Here is a 23,266-nt window from a genome sequence, read left to right on the forward strand (position 1 = left end):
GGTCCTGATTCTGTCATTGCTCAACGGTCTGGAAACATGTCTGAGAATGTAGACCTCATAGCTGGAAATGGTTTATGGGAAAGACAAATGCGCTCAAGGACCATATCAATGAAAATAAATTTTAGTTGGGATTGTGGCCTATTTTCCCAGTTGGCGTGAACTGCATAAATCTGCTATTACGTCTGTGGTTGCATAGTAGTTGTGCGACCATAATTCAAGCAGACAACTTGGCGATCGAGGTGGCAGAAACCTGCACAGATTCATTGTGGAGCTCTTTTACTGATTCTTTTTCTTTTGCATATAGCCCCTCTTCATTTATATTAATTGCAAAAGTAGTTTTTTTTTTTTTAAATTCAGAGTTACTTTTCAGTTATCATAAAATATTTGTTGTGTTTTTGCCCATTCTATATCACTCTAAGTCTTTTGGAAATTTTAACTAGAGAGCCATAGTTTAATGTTACATGTTGTCAATTGAACCCCGTATTTGAGGGCCTCAAGTAAATTGGATAATTTGACATAAACAATGCAGGAGAAGCAGCAAGCCTTGCCAGCATATTAGAAAAAGATATGAGTAGATGCGATTAAAACATGGATGGGACATTTTGAGTATCTCATGGTGTATATCATTTCCTGATAATGTAGTATTGATTTACTTCTTGAGTGGTTCATATGTGGTGGAAATATATTACATCAATTGTTCCAATGGAATATGTTTTTTTCCCATGGTGCCTCATTTCTTCATGAAAGTACTATTGATGTACTTCAATGGTTCATATACGCTGAAACTATATCACATCAGGAATGTAAATTGCTTAGGCTCAACCATTGTATCTCAAGTTCGTTAGGTATTTACAAGAAAAAACAAAAGAGAAGATATGCATTTTAAATTGTCGTTAGCAAGGATGGCATTCGCTGGACACCTCGGATCTGTAACACCGATTAAGAACTTCTGAAAAAATTGAACTAGTTGCTGGTGTAGATTCCTTGAAAAGATCAAAAACACCAAGCAGCTATAGACGAACTTGTAAGTTGCAATCTTGTCATCAGGTAAAAAACACAGAAAAGACTAGGGAGATGTATCCTCAGTCCTCACTGTCTAACCGCTGGGAGGAGGATTGGAGCTGGGCATGGGCGATCTGCTCGTAGTAGGCATGGTAGGGATGAGAGAGATTAAGAAAGGGGCGACCGGAAAGGCAATGAGGTCAGATTAAGAAGTTGGAATTAGTTAGCTTAGCGTGTGGCTCTAGAGACTTGGAGATATTTCTAATATTAATCTCAAATTAAAATTAAAAATATATTACGTCAAGTTCTGCATATATATAAGTAGTACATTTTATCAGATTGGGGAGTTAATATATATTTGTCTGTACCATGTCTCCCATAAAGATATAGTTGGCAATATTGCTCATTTTATATGAATCATGCTTGTTACAGAGTTTTAAGTAATGTAAGGTCTGATCAAGGACTTTTTTTTTTTTAAAAAAAAAAACTGATTAATAACTTGAAATTAACTTTTCCTAATATTTGATAAGAAAACAAAGTCGGCAGAGGTGTGGAATTAATGTAAATTTTGCAGTTAACGGAGTTACTGAATATTTTAACCAGAACAGTGTCCTAGAGATAATTCCCAACATATTTCACGAAGTCAAGTCGCCACCCTGCCGACTTTGCATGAAGCTTGCTAGCTAGGAAGTTATATATAATTTAAGATCTCAAAAGCGGGTTGAAAATAATTTTACTTAACGTATTTCCCAAGACTGGAAGTCGGCAATTGAAGCTTGGTATTGTAACAAATATAAGGGTTTAACAAGGAACTTGTGGAGACTCTGCGATATGATCCGCTATATAAGCGTATTCTGCCGACTTTATGAACGTATTTCCTGTTTCGGTTAACGGTGCTTTAAGATTCAAAAATACCGCTGAGCTGGCAGACTGTAGAGACTGCGATATGATCCGCTATATAAGCCCTGCTATAGAATTTCCCCATTCCTTTTTATTCCCGAATGCCCTTTGTCTCTTCGGTCGGTCGCCATGAGCTTCGATCTGGTGCTCAAGCCGTCGTGCGAGGGGTGCGGGTCGACCTCGGACCTCTACGGGAGCAACTGCAAGCACACCACCCTCTGCCGCTCCTGCGGCAAGACCATGGCCGAGAACCGCGGCCGCTGCCGCATGTGCGGCGCCTTCATCACCAAATTGATCAGGGTATGCCCCACCGCCGTGACCTCTCGCGGCGCCCTAACCCTTTCGATCCAGTTCGCCTCGTTTTCTTTTAAGGTTTTGATCCGTCTTGGAAGATTAGGGTTTTGATCTTTGGAATCCGGCTTTGTTTCAATTCGACTCATGATGGGCGTGAAACAAGATGGTATTTCGATTGATTTTTTTTCTTCAGATTAGGTTTGAGAAAAGAGTTGGAAGAAAGAAAATTTTATTGTTTAAATAAAAAGAAAACTAAAGATCATACCTATTTGATTGAGAAACAATCAAGGGAATCCTTTTTTTTTTGGTGGGGGGGTGGGGGGCGCAGAGGGTTACTTTTTCAGTCCGAGAAATGCTTTAAATTTTTCAGCACAAGAGAATTCTCAAAAGCATAAAACAGTAATTAGAGAGCAAACAACTAAATATGGGCAGCTGGCATTTTTCTCATCGATCTTGGCTTGGCTATGTGGACCCTAGTACGTAGTTTCGAAAATGGAAGACGTCTTGAGATGTATGAATTATGATGGTCAAAATCAATAAGTGTTATATGTATGTGTGTATATGATTTCCAACTTAGAATCTGAGGGAACAGATGGATGGAAAGAGTAGTCCTTAGCCCTGATTAATGACTGTGATAAGATATACGGTCTTTTGAAAAAACAAGCAATATCTATTCTTACTTTTTCAAATTATTCGTATTCATGTTCAGGTGTCCTTGAGAAGGGTTTTCACCTTTTTCCTACTCATATAGGCTCCAAATAAGATAATTAAATTGTTATAGTATTTTATAGTTGAAGAGAAATAAAAGAGGTATTATGATATTGACCTGCACATAATTCATAGGGATTTGATCTTCTTCTTTGACCTCTTGCTGCAGTTGTATCAATGGTGGATGCAAAAGATGGGTGGAATAACTTCTTTAGCAGTTATCTGTTTCAAAGATAGTTGCAAGATGATATGGAAGAAAGAAGGAAACTTGATTGTTTTGTCAATAGATGACCTTGCATTATCCTGAAGTTTAAATATATAGATATCATTTTGAGAGTCGGAGGTGTTGTGCTTGCATTTCAAATTGGCAAGATTACATGAAACTAAGAGATATGGCATGGCCATCCTAGTTAAATAATCAACAGGGACTTGGTCTTTTTAAGTCACCTTTTGTTGCAAATATATAAATGGTGGATGAAAAAGATGGGTGGAATAACTTTTTGAGCAATTGTCTACTTCAAAATAATTGCAAGATGAGATGGGTCGTTCGATCCAATAGCGTTCCATTAGATAGGAATAGATTTGATAAATACGGATAACTCTCGGATAGAGTATTAGAACGGAAAGATCCATTAGATAATGAACTAAGTTTTGACTGCGGGATCGTTTCGCCATTGTGGTTTGGTTTTAAGCCATATCCGGGGATGAATCAACAATTCGATGTGCTTTTTTTTGCATATTCTTGATGAACCATCATTTATATATAGATGTAGGAGGATTTGTTGGGTAAGTAATAAGCCACTTTGACATCACTTCATGGAGTAACTCTCGATATAATAGTAAAAGTAAGATGTGTAGGCATATCAACTCATCAAGTTCCTATTGAAATAGAATCTACACAAGGAAAAGCACCTGCCATTGTTGGTCATTAGGGGCATCTTGAAAATGTCCTAGTCGAAATATGGCTTTCAAATTAATTTCTGAATTAGTAAATGCTACCAAAGGGAGTGGCGATGCCAAGAAAGAAATCTACTTTGTAAGTCAATAAAATAACATTGCATTATGCAAAACCATTACACTTACATTCAAATCTACAAGATTATAGCTTTAGGTTTTCTATGAGTAAATCCTTATAATATTAAATAACACTCCATAATTTATTTGTGAAGATGAATGTAAATGACAATGCTCAGTTTTTCTATGAGTGAAGCCCGCAACTTTTATATTTCATAATTTCACTATGAACATGAACATAAAGGACAAGCCCTTTACTATTGATTTGGGGTTGACTACATGGATGCTTCTATACTGATGGGATTTATTGAGTACCAGGTTTTGAAGATTTAAAGGTGGCTTCAACTAGTGCATAGATTTCTTTTTAGTCTTCATTGCTTCCTTTCTTATCTGATTGTTCAACATGTGTAGTACAGAGTGCAGATGTAAGCATAAAAGCATCTAAGTCACTTTGTCTTTTTAACTCTTAGTGATTCCAATATATAGGTTATGAAGCTTCCAAACAGATCCTCAAATTCGTCTTCACCCCATGACTTTATTTGCCCCCATGTGGAAGAATACATCTCCTGCAATTGGATGAATTGGCATTAATTTGAATCCATTCATTATTCAGATAAAAATATTGACCATTCTAGTTTGTGCCAACAAATTAATCATTTAGTGGCAAGATAAATGTGAATTGCTACTTTGTTGTGTCCTCCACTTCAAACTCTTGTTGTTACCTGTCTTAAAACTTTGGATTTCTGGAAGACCTTGAAAGTTGCAAAACCTTGTTTTTTCAATATAAATTCTGCTCCGGGTCTCCTACCAAGTAAAGAAAAGGACTTCCTTTGAGAAAACTCTTCTCATAGAGTACCAAATGAAAGAAGTAGAAAATAAAAGGTTATAGTATCACTGCCATAGTTTTCCTACATGGTTGCATTCTTGGTTTTGCTGCTTGCCTCTCTCTCTCTCTTCTAAAATTGCCTTTCTTGGTAATTCAAACCAATTCGGAGGGTTGATCTTTGGTTGAAAACCAACCATATGATGCTATATTGATAGATCAAACATTGTGCTCTATAGTTGGTCTTGTTCAGATTGGATTAAGTTTGTTAAGTTTAAGCTTTTTTTGTTTGCTTGATCTTTCTGCTCATCACAAAACTAACGGTTTCGAACAAACATTCCATAGGGATCTGCATCATGCAATGTTCCATCCCTGTGTCCTTTTTCAACGTTAAGAGATGAACCTAGTAGAAAGTTGTCATAACAACCAAGCATTGCCTTCCTGAGCCAGTTTCATGATCTCCACTGACTTAGCTCATCTCCTCAGTACTCTGTAAAGATGTTTGACCTTAAATGAGTTTTACATAAGCCAGTGCACATCTTAGCATAATGTTGTGATAGGCTAGTGGTTAGCCATGTAAGCTCTACAAAAAGGTCAGAAACTTTGTTTCATTTTCAATTTTGGATGAACAACATGGGTTTGGTTTTTGCAGGTTTGGTCGTTTTGATGTTCTCACTTTAGTTTCAGCAGTTCAGTTGAAAACTATAGATAATTGGGAAAAAATTACAATAGAGTGAATGACAATATTATCAGTGAAGAATAACAAATTGGATATCAATTCAAAATTTATGTTCAGGAACTTAAGATATATTATTTCTGTTCTCTTGATTTGAAATTTTTTTTTGAATAGTTATTCTTAAAATAAAATTTCCGAAGAGGTCTTGTTCAGAATGTACTATATTATTGGCTATCTAATACATGTTAAAAGCATTGACTCTGAAATTTGAACTCTAATATATCCAAATCTATGTTAAAAAAAATATTTTTTCTCGTAATGTTTTGAAAACTTGCTAACTTAATGTTTATTTTCGGGAAAATGTTTCCCAATGTTAAAGAATTGAAGAAATGCTAATTTATTTTTGGCCAAAACTCTGATATTGACCCATTCAGGATCAGGTGTGTTTGGAACTGATTTTTTCGAGTTCTGAACAAAACTTTGCAGCATGTTCTAAACCCAAAGGCTTTCCCCTATTGGGTTTTATCCTTGTTGGAGGGTGTGAAATTATTTTCAGCCACAGTTGACGGCATTTTTGAAGTCACCTTGTCATTAACTTGCAGTCAACATTTTTAGACTTTAATTTCCTATTAAATGATATACTTTATTCAGCTTGTGCATTTTCTAACATGTATACACACATTAATCCCTATTTGAAATTTGGTCAATGAAATATTATGTTATTTCTTATACTGCTTATGAGCCCATTCTGAAGGTCATGTGATGGGAACTTATGGTTCATACATGCATCTTTTCCCTATTTCTTGAGGTTTTTGCATCTTTGGCATAAGAATTTTGCATAGTTGATTTTTCTTTGTTCTAGTGTCATTTCTTCCCCAACTTGTATCATGATTTGTTTTTTTTCTTTAACTTGTCTTTTCTGTCCCAAGATAGACTTATAAAACCAAATGAAGCCTGATATCATGATGGAGATCAATTATTTATTAATCTAGGATATATTTAAATTAAATATTTTCTGCACCATACCAACTAAGGAATTCCTTGTTCATGTTGTGGTTGGTACAACCGTGGAGTGTCATTCTAATTTGCTGAAGCCATGTAGTTAAAAACCACCTTTGGTACCAGCTCTTGACTCCAAGACCCTGGTCAAAGTTCTCCAAGCAATGAAAAATGCCCTTCTATTTGGATGAGGCCATTTATTGTCAATGCAAGCTTCATCATTTTATTCTTTGAGCTTGTTGACAATTTAGACATTCCCTTTTTTTCAAACAAAAGAATTTGTTGAAACAAATAGCAGCTATGGTTGCTATTTGGCTATTGGGTCACATCCGGGTTTGTTAAGGCTCATTCACATTATTGGTCTGGGTCCAAAGTTTTAATCAGATCTCTTCATTCAAGAACTAGGTTAGGACCAGGTATTTTATTACCTTTATCCCACTTGACATTCATGGGGTTTGGATTAGGTCTCAGTACAAGTATCAGGTGGTTGCCAGTGTTTGGTTAACCCAAAATCCCTTTATGTCCTCAGAACAATTTACTAAGAGCATACCCTCAAAAGTAAAACTATACATTATTAACTTGGCAAACTATCATGTCTGAATTGGTTCTGGATCCAGTCATGTTGGGTTCATAAAATTAATCCATATTCAATTGTTTTATATGATCGAATCGCCTTGGGTCTGGGCAGGTATTCTTCTACTAGATCCCGATCTAGGCTCAGAATGTTTTATGAGTTTGTCTTCAGATCCATTCCTGACTAGTAGGTCTACAGGTCTGTATTGTGGGTCACAGTGGCAGTCCTACTAGCAACTTAGGCTTTTCATTCAATCACTGTAAAAAGCATTGGTTATTTTATTATCATTATACTTGGTAAAAGAAAGTTCCGTTTAGAAGTTCTCAAAAAGTTGATTTCATGTCACGTGGATCTCTTTTATTTATGCACATAGGCTTTTATGCTATGTTTCTCAAAGGAAGCAATTTTATTAAACAATAGAGGTCCATTGGTAGTTAGCATTTCTATATTTATTAACCAACTTCTTAAATAATTCAGAACTAGTTGTACTTACAGGACCAATGAGTCACGCATGTCTCTTCCGAGATGGCCATATAAGTTATTAGAATTATGCTTTTCTTTTTAATTAGTTTTCTCTCCAGCTTTATTACATATGCTTTTTTGAAAGTCCACATCTTTGGTTTCATTCAAGTTTATAGGGTTTGCTCTGCTTTGTTCTTGTCCTCATCAAAGTTTTGGTTAATTTTGGGCTTGATGCTTCTCTTGGATATGATTTTTCTACCGGTGGCGGTTGTTTTCTTTCTTTGTTTGCTAAAACATTTGCTTCTTGGATGTATTCATACTAGAACAGTGTGATTTACCCACTTCAACGAAAGAAAAAGAAAAGAAAACATTTGTTTCTTTTGTCATCTCTGCAGGAGTATAATGTCCGAGCTAGCGCCAATACAGACAAAGCTTTCTATATTGGTAGATTTGTCACTGGTTTGCCTCCTTTTTCAAAGAAGAAGAATGCCGAGAATAAATGGTCTCTTTACAAGGAAGGGCTTCAAGGACGGCAGCTCACTGACAGTTTGCGGGTATGCACTAATTCCAGCCATCCTTAGCTGATTAAAATTGTAACATATGCCAATAAATGTCAAGAAGTTGAAACATAAGTAATTCTTTTGGAAGTTATGCTTGAATTCCTTAGTTGGATGAATAATGCTTGATTCAATGTTGCTTATAGGATAGATGAAATCCCCAAACATTTTTCATTTGCCTCCTCCGCCTCCTAACTGTCATCAGTCACCGTGCCTGAAACATTGATAAGGTCCCCTAACATGCCAGATGTTGCTTTTCCCTAGTGACTTTTTCATCTCCTCTCATTAAAGTTTCGAGTCTGAAGGAGGCGCCCAGTCTTTGTCCTTGGAGCACAGGTTTCTTTGTTTGTAAACTTGATGGATGACAGCCATCTCATCAAATCAAGTTACTTGTCTTGAACTCAAATATGTTAAAATTTGATTAATATAAAAATGAAATCCATAAAGAAAAAAGGATATTGAAAATTCTTTGTTTCCTCCTTAGCTACCTTTTGATAATCAGAAATCACAATGATTTTGTTATTTTAGAGAAGTCATATTATTTTATGTGTAGTTTTACATTCTTCATTATTTGTGTCTCTATGCCCTTCTAATGTGAATTTTTCTATGAGCAATGTGCTGGGGAATTTGGCCACTAATTTTTTCGTTGACACATTATCGTATGATAGATAGTCCAGACATGGCTTGATAGTTATGTTTATGATTATTGCCACATTATAACAATGAAGTTGTGGATGTTAAAGTTGGACAATTTGAAGCAATTGGAATTATAGGCTACTTTATTAAAGTTTGTTGGCTTGTATCTAGTGGAAGCTAAATAAGGTTCAGCTTGGAGTTATTGAATGAACTGCATTTGAGAGAACTAAGGAACAAGAATGACTAAAAACATTCCTGGGTAATTTCTTCTTTTTTAATCCCCTCTAACAACCACAACCCCCCTTCTCTTCTTTCTTGCCCCTCCCTCCACTCCTGGGGTCATACTACAAAGTAAAGACAACGAGTAAATGGCCCTCTCTTTTCTAGGTTCTTCGAGGAATTCTATTGGCAATTTTAACTAGTTTCTGGAGGTAAATTACTTTGGAGCTTAGTCTTTGGATAAGATGATATATCATCTCTGCAGGAGTGGAAGTTTGGGTAGATGCCAATTTGGGACATGTAAACTTGTTCATTTTTATATAGTACTTGTTTTTAGCAGTTTGACATTTTTTGCTGTGTTGCCCTTCTGTTTGACCAATTTGTATGTACTGATCAATGGAATCGCACAGGAGAAGTACAAGAACAAACCATGGGTTTTGGAGGATGAGACTGGTCAGCATCAGTTTCAAGGTCAGCTTGAGGGTTCACAATCTACAACTGCAACTTACTATCTGTTAATGTTGCATGGCAAGGAGTTCATTGCTATTCCTGCTGGTTCTTGGTATGCATTGTTCCTGAAAAGCTTTGCGTGTTCCCTCCCTCCCTTTTTTTTTCTGCTGTTGGTTTTTTTTGCACAGCATTTTCTTAGTCTTTTTATATCAATTACAGTTTGTTTCTTTTTATAGATGAGAAAGTAGTGATCAAATCATTTAGTTTGTCAAAGTGTTGAATTGTAATAGAAGCCTACATGCATTATATGAATCAACATATGAGTCGTCTTCATGATCTTGGTCACTTGCGCTGACGCTAACTGTATTTTACACTTCCGAGTAATTGTCATGTTATATAGTTGATATATACATGTTACCCCTAACATAAAGGAACTTTTGATTATTATTATTTCTTCACAGGTACAACTTTAGCAAAATTGCACAGTACAAGCAATTAACACTAGAAGAAGCTGAGGAGAAGATGAACAAAAGGAAGCATAATGCAACTGGATATGAAAGATGGATGATGAAGGCAGCAACTAATGGAGCTGCTGCTTTTGGTGAAATGATAAAGAAGAGTGAGGACACGAGCAGTGGTGGGGTTGAAGCCAATCGTGTTAAGAAAGGAAAAAGCAATGATGATGGAGATCACTCTGATAAGGGTGAGGAAGATGAGGAAGAAGAGGAGGCAAGGAAGACTAGGCTTGGACTTTCCAAAAAAAGTGTTGATGATGATGAAGGTGGTGGAAGAGGGGATGACGTTGATTTGGATGATGATGACATTGAAAAAGGTAGGATATTTAGTGGGGTTTTTTGCATGAATACCCTTTCAAAATTTATATTTGCATGTATACTCTCGTAAAACACTTGTTTTGCCATTCTACCCTTTTTTATTTTTGTTTTTGCATATGTACCCATGCTATCTAACGACGTTAAAAAATTAGCGGTGCAAATAGATCACGATCCCAATAGCAGGAGAAAAAGATAGGGACAATAGCGTAATTTTAAAATTTTATTTTATTTTTAATTAATATAAATATGATTTTTTTAACACCGTTAGAACAATCGTTATATTACGAGCATTTGTACAATAACAGAGTTTTACAAGGGTATACATGCAAATATCAATTTTGGAAGGGTATGCATGTAAAATTTGATATTTAGAAGGGTATCCATGCAAAAAACCCTATTTAGTATCACAATGAATGATTTTATTCTTGTGTATGTATTTGTGCTTGTCTTTTGGTGCTTTTTTTTAAGTCATGATATTCTCTCACTACGGGAAAAATTGTTTTACTACATGGCACCCTTGAATGTCAATGAATGTGCATCTGCTAAACAAAATCTGGGGACTGTCTTCTTGTCTGAGGCTAAGTAGTGCATTCTGTCCTTATTTTTTCCTTCATCACAAGCATACTTTAGTACATGATTATAGTTATTAGCTTTTAAGTTTTGTAGATGTTGCAGGACAATTTATCTATATTTGACCCAATCACAGGTAGCCAAGCCGATGGTAATGGTAAGCAATAATAATATTCCACTCCTAGTTTCTATTAGTAACTTCTGTTCACTTTTGACCTTTTTTTTAAATTTCCCTCCATTAATCTTTAATAGATTGATCTTATTTTATTTTCTCAACTCTAAACTCTTGTTCGTCCCCTCCACTCATATTAAATCTTCCAATTCTTTTTCTTTTCTGTAATTAGAAGTTTTAAGATTTGGGGATTTATATCAGCGCTGTTTTCTTGAAGCACCGATCTGAAATCTCAACTTTACCCTCCTTTTTGAAACTAAGCCTTACTGAGTCCACTATTAACATTATCATACAATATCCATACGTCATTTCCTGGTATGATGTCCTGCTATTCAATTTTTTATAATGGTTGCATGTAGTGTTAGAACAATAAAAGTTGGGCCTATGGACCAGGCATGTGGTGGGTTATGCAGATTGCTCAAGATGTCAGCAATTTGAATATGTGTCACTTCTTTGAATTGTAGAATGGATTGAAGCTCTCCTATGTTAGACACTCAGGCCATCAATGAATTTGTTGGAGATAATAATGACCAGAAAAACATGTGGGAAATAATCATGAGGGTGGAAGCTATTACATTAGGTTTCATCTTTTACTTTCTGTGCACATGTTTTTTTTTCTATGAAACATGTATTCTCAATATCGTGACCTGAAAATGATTAGTTTCCTAGCATGGCATGCTCTAGCATTGTCGATTACCACCCTATTTTGCCACTTACTTCACACGGTTGTATATTAAGTATTATTAACATTTGTTGTTGATCAATAAATAGAGTTTATATTTATTCTGATTTCTGAATATTTCTTCCTCATGATGCAGCAAGGAGGTATATAAAAAGTCTTGTGGTCAGATTGTATGTAATAATCTGCTTTTCTAGTGCTTTTGGAAATCAGGAACCAAGGATTTCTTATTATTGAATTTTCCCCCTTTAGGTGATGACTGGGAGCATGAAGAAAATTTCACTGACGATGATGAGGCTGTGGGCAATGATCCAGAGGAACGGGAAGATTTGGCTCCTGAAATTCCTGCTCCACCAGAAATTAAGCAGGTACATTGGACTTTAACGCGGCTCTTAGAAGCACAGCAAGCAATATTTATAGGTCAATATGTTGTAAAGTTTTGCACACGAGTTACTATTTTCTAGATTTTCACAGAAATCATTTTTCATTGAGAGACCTCCATTCTTGGTTTCTTGTTTAGGTTCCCTGTTTGATTGCCCATGTACCAAAATATCTGCCTGTCAAGCTGATTTTTTGGATTTGATTGCTTCCTAGCTTTTCTTGTGTCCTTGCAAAAAAATGGTTAAGGAGTTATTGAGCATTCTTTTTTTTCCAGTCATCCTTGCTTGTATGGTTAGCCATACCCCGTATAATACCCATTGCCTTCTAAAAAAAACCATTTTAATTTGAAGAACTTGGGTTTTTCGAAGAAAAGTAAAATATAAACATGAAAAATGTCTAAAACTAATTCATTGTTGTAATGTGGACTCAAAGAGAGAAGTTTAAAAAAGTGAAATTGATATCATAAAACCGTCGTATTTTGTATTTCTAGTCTATACATAGATATAGGGCATGTATAATTTGTACCATAACATATTGGGTGATTGTAGCTGAATGCTTCAAATTATTTGATCTCCATCGTGCATCAATTTTGATGCTGGATGAAGACCTGTTTGCTTCGGATGTTGTGCGAGCTTTATATAGTTACAAGTAAACAAACTCTACCGAACAATGTGATATAATCCTATGACTTCTAACAGTCCTGAAAATATGCGATCTAATCCTATGAGGACCCAAACTTCACTTAATCAACCAAGACGCTTTTAACTGGTATAACTTGACTCAAGAAAGGGCTCCTAACTACCTTAAAACTTACCCACTTTCCTATATAGCATTGAATCCTAACTTTGACTAAAATAAACCAGTCCTAAGCCTTTTAGGGTATGCAATAATCACCCAATAAATTTAAATATAGAGTAAAAAAATTTACTTTTTTTGGGTCTCATTTGCTTAATTTTGGTGTTGTCTACACTCAAGATTGATTGCTCGATTGTAATGGCTCTCTGCTTGATCATGGACCTAGTATATCTTCTCATGATAAAGTTGTCTTTCTAGCTACACTCGATCGCTTCTATTTGATAGAGTAGCTAAAGGTGTTGGAATAGGCCAGGGCTTGCAATATTGATGCATAACTGCCTTGTTTTTTATGGGCAATACTGTACCATATTGTTACCAAACTAACACTCGGTACCGCGGGCACAGGGGAGGGGGGGGGGGGGGGGGGGGGGGGAGTTTTGGTATGCCAAACCGACATGTCCTAACACTATACCTACTTGTATTAACACTGTACTAACTTGGTACAAGGGTTGTCTTCGGTACTGAGATTGCAAATCTTGAAATGGGCATTAAAATCTGCCGTTTATGGAGCGAGCTGCATATGTTAGTTGGACATTATCCTAACATCACCCCAATAGGATGTTTGCTGAGAGGAGCAGCACATTACACAAGACCTTATCAATTTGGGTTTTTCCAATTAAAAACCTAGCCATGTATATTTGACACTAGATCAAAGGTTACAACATCGAGTTTCAAAATTATATCAAACAAGGGTTGGTATTGTATGCAGGCATTGTATCGTGCACCGTATCAAACAAAGGGCATTAACCGATGTACTTTGATATGGCCAGTTACTGCAAGTATGCCTCCATTTTTTAGCCTTTCTTGTGTTCTATTGTATTAATGCTGCTATTTTAAGAACCCCACGGGAAATAGATGCTGGTAGTTCCAAGCTTGTGTCTCAACTTAATTCCCACCTTGAAATGGTGTAGAATGAGTTAAATACTTACTAAAACCTCATCTCGAGTGATACTGGTACTACTCAGTTCAGTCTGGTTTGGGACTATATGGGCCTACTTCATTGTCAGGCCCGATTTCTGTGAATCTAGGGCATATCGGTCCCTTCTGCATTGTCTTTGGGTGGGTCCAGTAGTAACTGGTGGTATGAACTGCATTCCAGACCTTCTACTAGATGCTTGTAGTTGGAAAATTCTGTCATTCCTCCTTTTCCAAATGCACCCCCCCCCCCCCCCCCCCCCCCCCCCCCCCCCCCCCCCCCGCGCGGGGAAAAAGAAGAAAAAGGAAAAAAAAAAGAAAGAAAGGGCCATAACAAGTTGGAGGGATACTGGGACCCAATTCCTCCATTTCGTCTAGCCTGGTGCAGTTCTTTCCTCCATATAACCAACCATGGAAAGGACAGCCATTACTAATGGCCCACCCTTTCTTAGGCAAAAACCTCATCTGTGTGGATACTACTTTTAAGAAGCAGACACATGAACATCCTTATCTTCCCAGGTACAGCAGGAGTCTGAAGTGCTCTGGAGAAATTCTTGAAGGGAACCTAAAATTCTGCAGATATGTCAACTTGAAGTTTTCAAACGTGTCTCTAGCACAACTATAACATATGGCAAGGGTTGGGTGCTTATGTCCAATTATGCATTATGCATGTGAAGGGATAGTCAAAAACTATCATCAAGAAGTAATTGCAAATTGTGTTGCCATCCAGACATTGAGGCATAGTACTTACATGGTAAATTTTGAGCGCACGGCAGAACCAACACATGTTCTTTCAATGCTGTATTGCTTGAGCTAATGATTATGATGACTTATAATGATTACATATTGCATTTAATCTTTTTGTCCTCCCATCAGAAGATATAATAATGTATTAACACCTGTATTTCGTAGTTATACATAAGCATGGAAAGTACTGCTTTGAATTTATTCATTTTTTTAATTGTGTATCAAGCAGATGCCATGTCTATATATTGAGAATTCATTGGTCGCCCATATGAACACTGCCATCTGCTATCAGTATTCATGCGGACTAAACAGCAGTTTCTGAACATTTAAAAAAAAAGCAGTTTTGGTTGAATTGCTAAAAATGCTTAAAATGGTTGTGTGACTGAAGATTGAAGTCCACCCTAGCTAGAATAAGTCCGGCCGCTTTGAGTTGCTTATACTTGAATGGATTAATATAGTTTCGCATTTACGTTCAAGTGATTTTGGGGTAACTATGATCTGATAATCTGGCATGACAAAAATACTCTTGGTTTGAGTTCTGCAGTTTTAGCCTGGGAGATTTTATGCATCTATTTTTACTATAAAAATTAGTTCATGTGAATTTTTGTTTGTTATACTTAAAAGCAGGAAACCTTTTTAGTAACTTGTCTTCTGCTTTTATTAGAGTTAATTAATTATTTTTTGTAAGATGGTTTTTCTAAGAATAAGAGTCACTTGTCATTCAAATTGCGAAGGTTTACTCAAATATTGTAATACTCTCAGGATGATGAGGATGAAAATGAAGAAGATGGTGGATTGAGTAAGTCTGGAAAGGAGTTGAAGAAACTGCTTGGACGAGCTGCTGGACTAAATGAATCAGATGCTGATGATGATGATGAAGATGATGATGTAAGTGCAGTTGACCCTTTAAGAACTCCAGAGATTTTGATAAGTCGGCCTTTTTACATCGCATGCACAGCATATTTTGGAGTCCAGATTGCAATGTAATCTTATACTAGAACTGATCCTGTAATATGTTTGGGGATTTTAAAACCCTAGGCTTGCATGCGTTGTAATTTATATTGTTCAATGGCTGCAAGCTATTTATATTAAGTTCGTTTGCTTAATTATGCTGTGAAGATATAACGTTCTGAATGTCATTGAGCTGTCATCTTCTGCCAAATATTGCATGCTTATCCCATATTGATGCTCGCTATTTTGCCCATCCAGGATGATGAGGTTGGCATGTCACCTGTGCTTGCTCCAAAACAAAAGGATACACCTAAAGATGAACCTACAGATAGCAGTCCCTCAAAACCAGTACCTCCTTCAGGATCTGCCCGGAGCACACCAGCTGCATCCAAATCATCAAAGACAAAGAGGAAATTCGGAAGTGAGGAGGTGAAATCTTCTAATGGTGCCCCTGCAAAGAAGGTCAAGATGGATAATGTATGTCTTGTTTGAAATTTGGATCTTTTATCTTGTGATCCCTAGTTTACACAAAAGACCACTACATTGCTATCATATCTTGCTTGCTTGACTAAGAAGCCATGCTTTCTTTGGTTAGGACTCAAAATCATCAGGTGTTAAGGATGAGCCTCCCACTTCCTCCAAAACTAGCATGCCTGGGAAAGCATCCAGTTCCACATCTGCTAGAACTGGACCAACATCTTCTGTGGCTCCGGTTACGGAGGAGGAAATTAGGACTGTTCTTCTTTCAGTGGCTCCGGTGACTACACAGGACCTGGTTGCTAGATTCAAGGCTAGACTAAAATCCCAGGAGGTTTGTTGTTTCCTCTCATTTCTTTGGACCATATAATTGGGGCAAGGCTTGAGAATTGTTGTTAATAATTATCTTCATATTCTTAGAGTTTTCTATACTGTACTTTTTTATGCATATTCTTGTCAACTCCTTAACTATAGTTGTATTTTTTAAGTACCAAATACAGCACTTTGCCCTTGAAATGACTGAGATAACCTGATATCTTAGCCAATTTATTAAATCGTGTATGAACTGATACTATGATACATTAATATATATTGACGAAGATAGTCCAAGCCAACATTAAATATTTTGTCTTGTTTTATTGAGTACCTGATATCATACTGATTGATATGTTCACTGAGATCTTGGCCAGGATGAAAACCATGGTAGCTTGATTGGCCTGACCTACTCCCTGGACCAGGTTTTGGCTTCTTGAGATGGGCATAGTAGCCACTCTTCCCTGAGCTTTGTTTGAAATTTCCAGTTGAACTTGGATGTGGCTATGGCTTGTCCCAGGCACAGCCATCGGCCCAAAGTCTCCCTTTGATATCCAGACCATCTATACATGTACTAATAAAGTGGTTATACGCATTGGCTGGTATGGAACTGGTGTCAGTGACAGTGTTATTCACATAATCTGGTGTGAGAACATGGTCAGATTAGTTATTCTGTCACACCTCGGATGAACAATAACTCTTTTTGTTTCTCAGGTCAATTTAACATTGTTGTGGCAGTGGAAAAACATCGATCATTTTAGATTTAGTAGTAGTGTTGCATCACTTGGGCTTCCGTTGTAGGCTTGACAAAGGAGTTTGAAGGCTAACTTGTATTTACCAAGTGCATTCTTATAGATCTCTTCTCGTCCGATGCACTCTGTTTAGTAATATCTCTGTGAATTCCTATTTGATCCAGGAGTTATGATGCCTGGTATTAGCATTAAAAATCAGTTGTTTTGCAGCGCCGCTTGCATTCTAGTTAACTGCTATTTTTCTTTTTTCTCTCTCCCATTTTCAATTTGCAATCTTTTGCATTATTTTTGTTTCCTAATAGATGGATGCATTTATTACTGCAGGATAAGTCAGCTTTTGCAGATATTTTAAGAAGAATATCAAAAATACAGAAGACCAATGGCCACAACTATGTTGTGTTGAGAGAGAAATGAATTGAATATTACCTGTACGATTTATACTGGTGTTGATCTTTTGAATTGTGGTAAAGATTTAAATGGTTAAGAGCAGGATCGAGCAACCTTCTTCATGTACAACTTTCTGTTGAATTTGTACATTAGTACAGATACTCCACTTTGAATAAGTCTCTTGTATTTTGGATACAGAATTGCCTGCCTTACGAGTTGTGCATCTTTTAAGGTTTCATAGTTTGGGCAATGATGGGTTAAAATACCGTGTCACTTTCTGTCGATACAAAGCCTGAGATGGGACATCTTTGAATTGCAAGCAAACACAATGGATAAGAGTGATGCAATGACAAAAGTGGAGTCCGTTTACAGGACAAGCGAGCATCCTAGGTGCACACATTTCTCGATCCAAAATAGAGCTGCAAGCCTGCAAGAAGGTCGAGCTCAGATAGGGAACGTGCTTGGCCCCAGTGTTTAAGTTGTAAAAATGCCATGCTCGGGGTCTGATGGAGCTATTAATTGAACGAGTTGGTCAATAATCAGTTTTTTGGTTAGGGCCTTCTTCAGTGTCTTCCTTGAGAGTTATGATGGGGAGTACTTCAAACTGGGATCATGTTTTAGAGGGAGCAGAGTCTGCACTCATGGTAGTATTGCATTCGCGCATGCCCTTGTGTGCAACTATCAAACAGTTTTTATGCTCTTTTGAAGTGTTCTTATCGTATCCTTCCTTTGAGATATCAAATTCATATGCAGAAATTTAAAACAGTTGTTTCGACCAGCCATGAAAGCTCAAATCAGGACATCACAGGTACAGGTAATTTAAGAACGAACTCAACAGTGTCAAAGGCGAAACGATGCCTACGGCCATCCTCAAATCCTTGGGAAGCACATGAAATAGATCAAAGCCGACGCGAACCACATCAGTGATGAACCCTGGTAACAGTTTGAACCAGAAGGCTTGGGCCCTTCAGCCGCGGCTCGAGCAACGTCCTCCATCTTCTTCTCCTTTTGTGCTGCTGCCTGAGGCTGCACTTCAACATGCAGTTTGAGACCATTCTTGCAGTTGTTCGGATTGCTGCTCGTGAAATAGCGTGATCCTTCCACATCAAGGCTCACTTTGGTTAACCCTTCTGTGAACATCTTAATGGGATTGCGAAGATCGCATGACTCAAATTCCTCCCTGCTACGCAGCTCGGTGATGCTTTCTTCAGCTGCAGAGTATGCGAACCCTGAGAATATAATTTCCATGAACCGGTTAAACTTTGTAGTCTGGCTTAGTTTTAAGAAGGTTGACCATATAAGGTCTGTTACGTGTATGCCTATTCTCATGGAAGCTCCATGCGACATTATTGTTCTGGGAATAAACTTGGAAGTCTTGAATTCTATTTGGGTATTATTTTTTATCTAGACAACTGCTTTAGTTGGATTTGAACAAAACAAGAGTAAATTGGCTGACTGAATGTAAATTTAACCAGTGATAGACCTATCCAAATCTCCCATATAACAATCCCATGCACTATCATAGAATAAGCAAAACTGACCAGATTTATAAGTTCTTCGATTATGTCGAGATGATTTCATTGTGTTTAGTTGAATAAAAGGGTCCATAGAACTGGCAATCCCCCTTGAATACGCGTCGCAAGTTAGGTCTATGCGTTGCACTCTATCAATCTTAACCAAGGCTATCATGAGTTTATTCAATGAGATTGGAGACTTCCACAAAATACCATGCACGGACACAGGACACTCGAGGAAGCAGACCCCTTGCTTACTTCCTCTCATAAGTTTTCAAGAACCAATAGAAAAGCATACAACCTTGAGCAAAGAGTCTTTTTGTTTACTTGCTTCAAAATGTGCCGAGGATAAGCGAGACCCATCAGTAAATCGATCGACAGTAACATGTTCGATATTGAAGAATGATTTGAGCAGGTGGTAGGACTCGAAGATTTGGTAAATATCCTTAGTATTTCATGTTCAAGAGTGTAGAAAATGGATGTTTTAAATTATTATGTCCCTACACAGGAAAACCAAATCTAAGAAGCAGTACCAACAGACAGGAACGACGATTTAACCACAAACAAATGACACTAATTATCTATTACGATGATTGCACAAATATATTTTAAGAATATTGTGATTCATAAAACGATCGAGTTATTATTTGAATAATTGATATTTGGAAATAGCCTGAAAAAGCACTTGGTTGAAAAAAAAGTTTCATAGTGAAGGATTACAAAACAAAAGAGCAACATATTATGATTGATTTCAATGTATGTTCGTAACTGCAGTAAGAAACTCCTACTTGAAGGAATTGAAAAGAGAGGGGAGAGAGAGAGAGAATAAGAAGAAGAATTGGTCTTACAAATCCTATCTCCAACCCTGAATATCCTGTTAACGGGCGAGGCAGCAATGTCAGTAGCGGCGTCCCACCCAGGATCACCACCAACCACATGGTGAACCCCTTGTGTTGCTCCACAAGTCCTTATTCCTCCCCCTCCATTACCTAGAGTCGCTAATACTACCACTCCAGTAGCAATGGCAACAACAACACGGTGCCATAGCAAAGCAGCCATAAGAGATGATAGATGGAGAAGAATGGAAGGAGAAGCTAGAGAGAGAGAGAGAGAGAGATGGAGGGTGAAGTGTGTGCTAAGAAAGGCATATAAATGAGGAAATGAAGATGCCCCTCTATCTCACCTACTTTTTTATGTTCTTACCATTCTCAGCAGATGGTCCTCCAACTTAGGGAACGGTAGGTCTTTGCCATAAAATAAACCATGGACGAACATATGACTGTTTGATTTCATTTTTTAAGAAAAAATACTCTTTTTCTTTGTGTGAGATCTTCTCTCTGAGAATGTATTCACATAGAAGAAATGCGCAGGAACCCCAAAATTCATAGCGCGCAGATTGCAACACAAAGCACTATACCATGCTGCTATCAGAAGATGGACGGTTATCATACAAGAGATTTTTATGGGCCATACATAACATACTGTTGATAGTCGTCCTTTAATAGCGACCACCAAGTATGGTACAGTATTCTGCGGTGTAATTCGCGCACCATAGAGAATTTTAGATCAAACTTGCAACGTCTTGACTCACAAATTCTCGTATGTGACGTGTATTCTCGGTGTATTCACTGCCCAAACTTCTTTAGATGACCTGTTACTTTTACTATTTAGCACGAGCGATTCAATTTGATTGTTCGGTGCGAGGCAATTTAAAACAAAGGGAGAGAACAGGGTGACTGCACTTGCAAATTTTAGACCCCATAACCTTGAAGGTATTTCCTGGGTCCCACCTACCTAGACACGTTATTTAATGCTGAGGGTTGATTTGTCCTTGTGCTCAAGGTTAGAGCTACTTTGGCATGAGGTCATCATGGACTCAAAAGTGCGAGACGATTGTCAATATTCCTGATTCGGCCTGAATTCTAGAACCTAAAAAATGGATGCAGGAAGACAACCAGCCCATAGAATAGGATAAATGTGGTTGGATGACGATATTGGCTTAGATTTTTAATCTGTGTTTGTGTTTGTTGAGAGCAAATTGTAGCTGACTGTGTGATCTCTGAAGCACGCAGATTTCTCCAGTAATATCTTAAGGGAGGAAAAGCCAGTCAGTCGAGGAAAAACACATGCGCTCAAAGTTTCATGGATTCTTTCTGCTTCGAAGACTGGATAAAAATCAAGGAACTGGATAAAAATCAAGAACCTAGTTCTTCACACGTTCTCATTATCATGGCGGAGTCTGCGTAAGGAATAGAAACACTTCATTTGTTTTTAGCATTATCACAACATCTATCAGCTGTGGTTTTGTAAATAAAAGTCCCTCCTCATCCCATTTCTTGAGCATTATCATCACACCTAGCTTAGAAGTCCCATCTTTTCCTGTATATCATTTGTCTCACCAGCTCCGTCCCACCACCAACGTTATTTATCTCTGTTTAATTCAATGAAATCCATATTTGTAAAGAGATAATTCCATCTTCCATCTTATGAACTTGGAAAAAATCTGTAACACTAGATTTTTAATTTTAAAGGTTTCGATCTTAGCCTCCATTCTGGCGCTATAGAGCATTGTGCAAGTTAATCATGCATGTAGTAATACATGGTTTACACAGAATAAAACTTGAATCCCAGAGCTCTTAAAGTTTTTGGTGTAACTAAATATGAACAAAGTAGTGCGAAGAACTCATTTAAAAATATTAGCTAGAGGATATTATTTAGATTTCTTAGCTCTGTATAGATATCTAAAATCTGCCAAATATATAGCCGATCTAGAACTAAACATACGTCTTCCTCCCTTAGTGTAGAGGAAAGACGCTTATGGTTGCACATCGAACCCTCGGAGATTGTTTGTGATGTTGCACTCCACTGGCATTCGAGTAATCAGCCTTGAAACAAGGTGAGTGAGAGGAGCCACTCCTCTAGAGTTGGCTTCTTCTATATATATTCTCAGAATGGTCCATTTCTTTCTTCTGCTTGCTATCCTCAGGCGCTTGGCTTCAATAATTCCAACACCGAGTTCTTCCTATCCACTGAAGTATCACATCATTAAGTCGCCGATTTTTATTACTTCTATTTATTTGTTTTATTTTAAAGTAAATTGATAGCTGGCCAACAACTTTTAATCCCTATTGATTGAAATTTAACCCATACCCCAAGTTTGAAAATTTCTTTAATTCCTAACCCCCAATGGCTGCACACATTTATTTTTAAGTACATACGTAATTACAAATAACTGTGCATATACAAATATAAGTAGGTGCAGGAACAATATAACTATATGCAGCAAGAATATAGCTGTATACAAAAACTAATATTAGTATGTACAATACAAGTGTAAGTGTATGAAAATCTTCTATAAATATGTGCAGAACTAAAAATTAAATGATAATGGCCGAGGGAATACATGTTCAAGTCCGGTGAAAGAAAGGGCCATATATAAAAAGTCAAAATCTAGTCATTGATCTACATTACGCTATGTGCTCCTAATTTCATCAGGATGAATTATACCCCAAAGCTCATTGTGAAAACTTGATAGCTTGAATTATCAGCTTTCAAATAAAAAAAAAAATTTTGCAAAACAAGGTTTTCATGATTTCCTTGCTCTAAAGTACACTGCTTGGGTTGGGTGATGTTGGCAAATCTGTTATGCTATAGCTGTGCAGGGGAATGCAATGAGTCTGCACCCAAACCCACACATGGTCAATTATGGATTGGAGCTCCGCTCAGAGATCTACAAACTTTGTTTTGGATGCAAAGGTTTTTACCGTGATCTGGATGATATCATTTGGAGGTATCATTGAAGCTAATGCCATTGTGTGATTGATATACATCAAGATACGCCATACCGGCTCAGACTAGACAGTACAGAGCATATTGTACCACACCAGCTCGGTGCCGATATTTGGTAGGGATGATGTATCGACATTCGGAATGTCAAAAAAAAATTTGTACCTTACCGATACTATATTAGTGTGGCACTAGTACAAGATCTAATACCAAGATGATGAACCTTAATGCATATAATTAAATTTAAAGGTGCTATAAAGGTGCCGATTGCCAACATATATCCTCTGAAGTCAGAAACAGGAGTTTTGAATTTAAGCGGTACTCAATGCCAAAGTTTTTTTAGTTGCAACTGACATCTAAACCCTCGTAGCGATGATATGGAGCATAGTTTGTTTAGACCAGTGCCACCTAGAAATGTAACCAATATCCCCTACTTCCCGTTCTTTTCTAATGATTAAACCACAAAGGGGAGAAATAAATAATGTTGTTTTGTTTAGTGTCACGGGGGTGAAAGGAGGCCGGAAAATAGAAAGGCATAAAATCAAGCAAATGCATGCTCAAGATAGGGGGGCAAAAAGTTCCCCTGCTTCTGACTTACCAATTATCTACGCACAAGGCAAC

At 37.2% G+C, this 23,266-nt stretch overlaps 2 protein-coding genes across 2 annotated transcripts; one reads left to right on the forward strand and one right to left on the reverse strand.

Moving 5' to 3' along the window:
- Positions 1-1,987: 1,987 nt before the first annotated feature.
- Positions 1,988-17,557, forward strand: LOC103722388 (transcription initiation factor IIF subunit alpha). The gene is made up of 9 exons (XM_039116844.1): positions 1,988-2,202; positions 7,848-8,006; positions 9,275-9,426; positions 9,776-10,146; positions 11,821-11,936; positions 15,229-15,354; positions 15,676-15,894; positions 16,013-16,228; positions 17,283-17,557. The coding sequence occupies exons 1-9, from the start codon at positions 2,032-2,034 to the stop codon at positions 17,370-17,372; spliced, it is 1,620 nt and encodes a 539-aa protein (XP_038972772.1). The 5' UTR covers positions 1,988-2,031; the 3' UTR covers positions 17,373-17,557.
- Positions 17,558-18,053: 496 nt separating this feature from the next.
- Positions 18,054-19,993, reverse strand: LOC103722387 (uclacyanin 1-like). The gene is made up of 2 exons (XM_008812930.4): positions 19,708-19,993; positions 18,054-18,574 (listed from the first exon to the last, which is right to left on the reverse strand). Exons 1-2 carry the CDS (start codon positions 19,916-19,918, stop codon positions 18,216-18,218), a joined length of 570 nt encoding a protein of 189 aa, XP_008811152.2. The 5' UTR covers positions 19,919-19,993; the 3' UTR covers positions 18,054-18,215.
- Positions 19,994-23,266: the final 3,273 nt, after the last annotated feature.

Source organism: Phoenix dactylifera, unplaced genomic scaffold (assembly GCF_009389715.1).
Source record: "Phoenix dactylifera cultivar Barhee BC4 unplaced genomic scaffold, palm_55x_up_171113_PBpolish2nd_filt_p 000143F, whole genome shotgun sequence".
Lineage (NCBI taxonomy): Eukaryota > Viridiplantae > Streptophyta > Magnoliopsida > Arecales > Arecaceae > Phoenix > Phoenix dactylifera.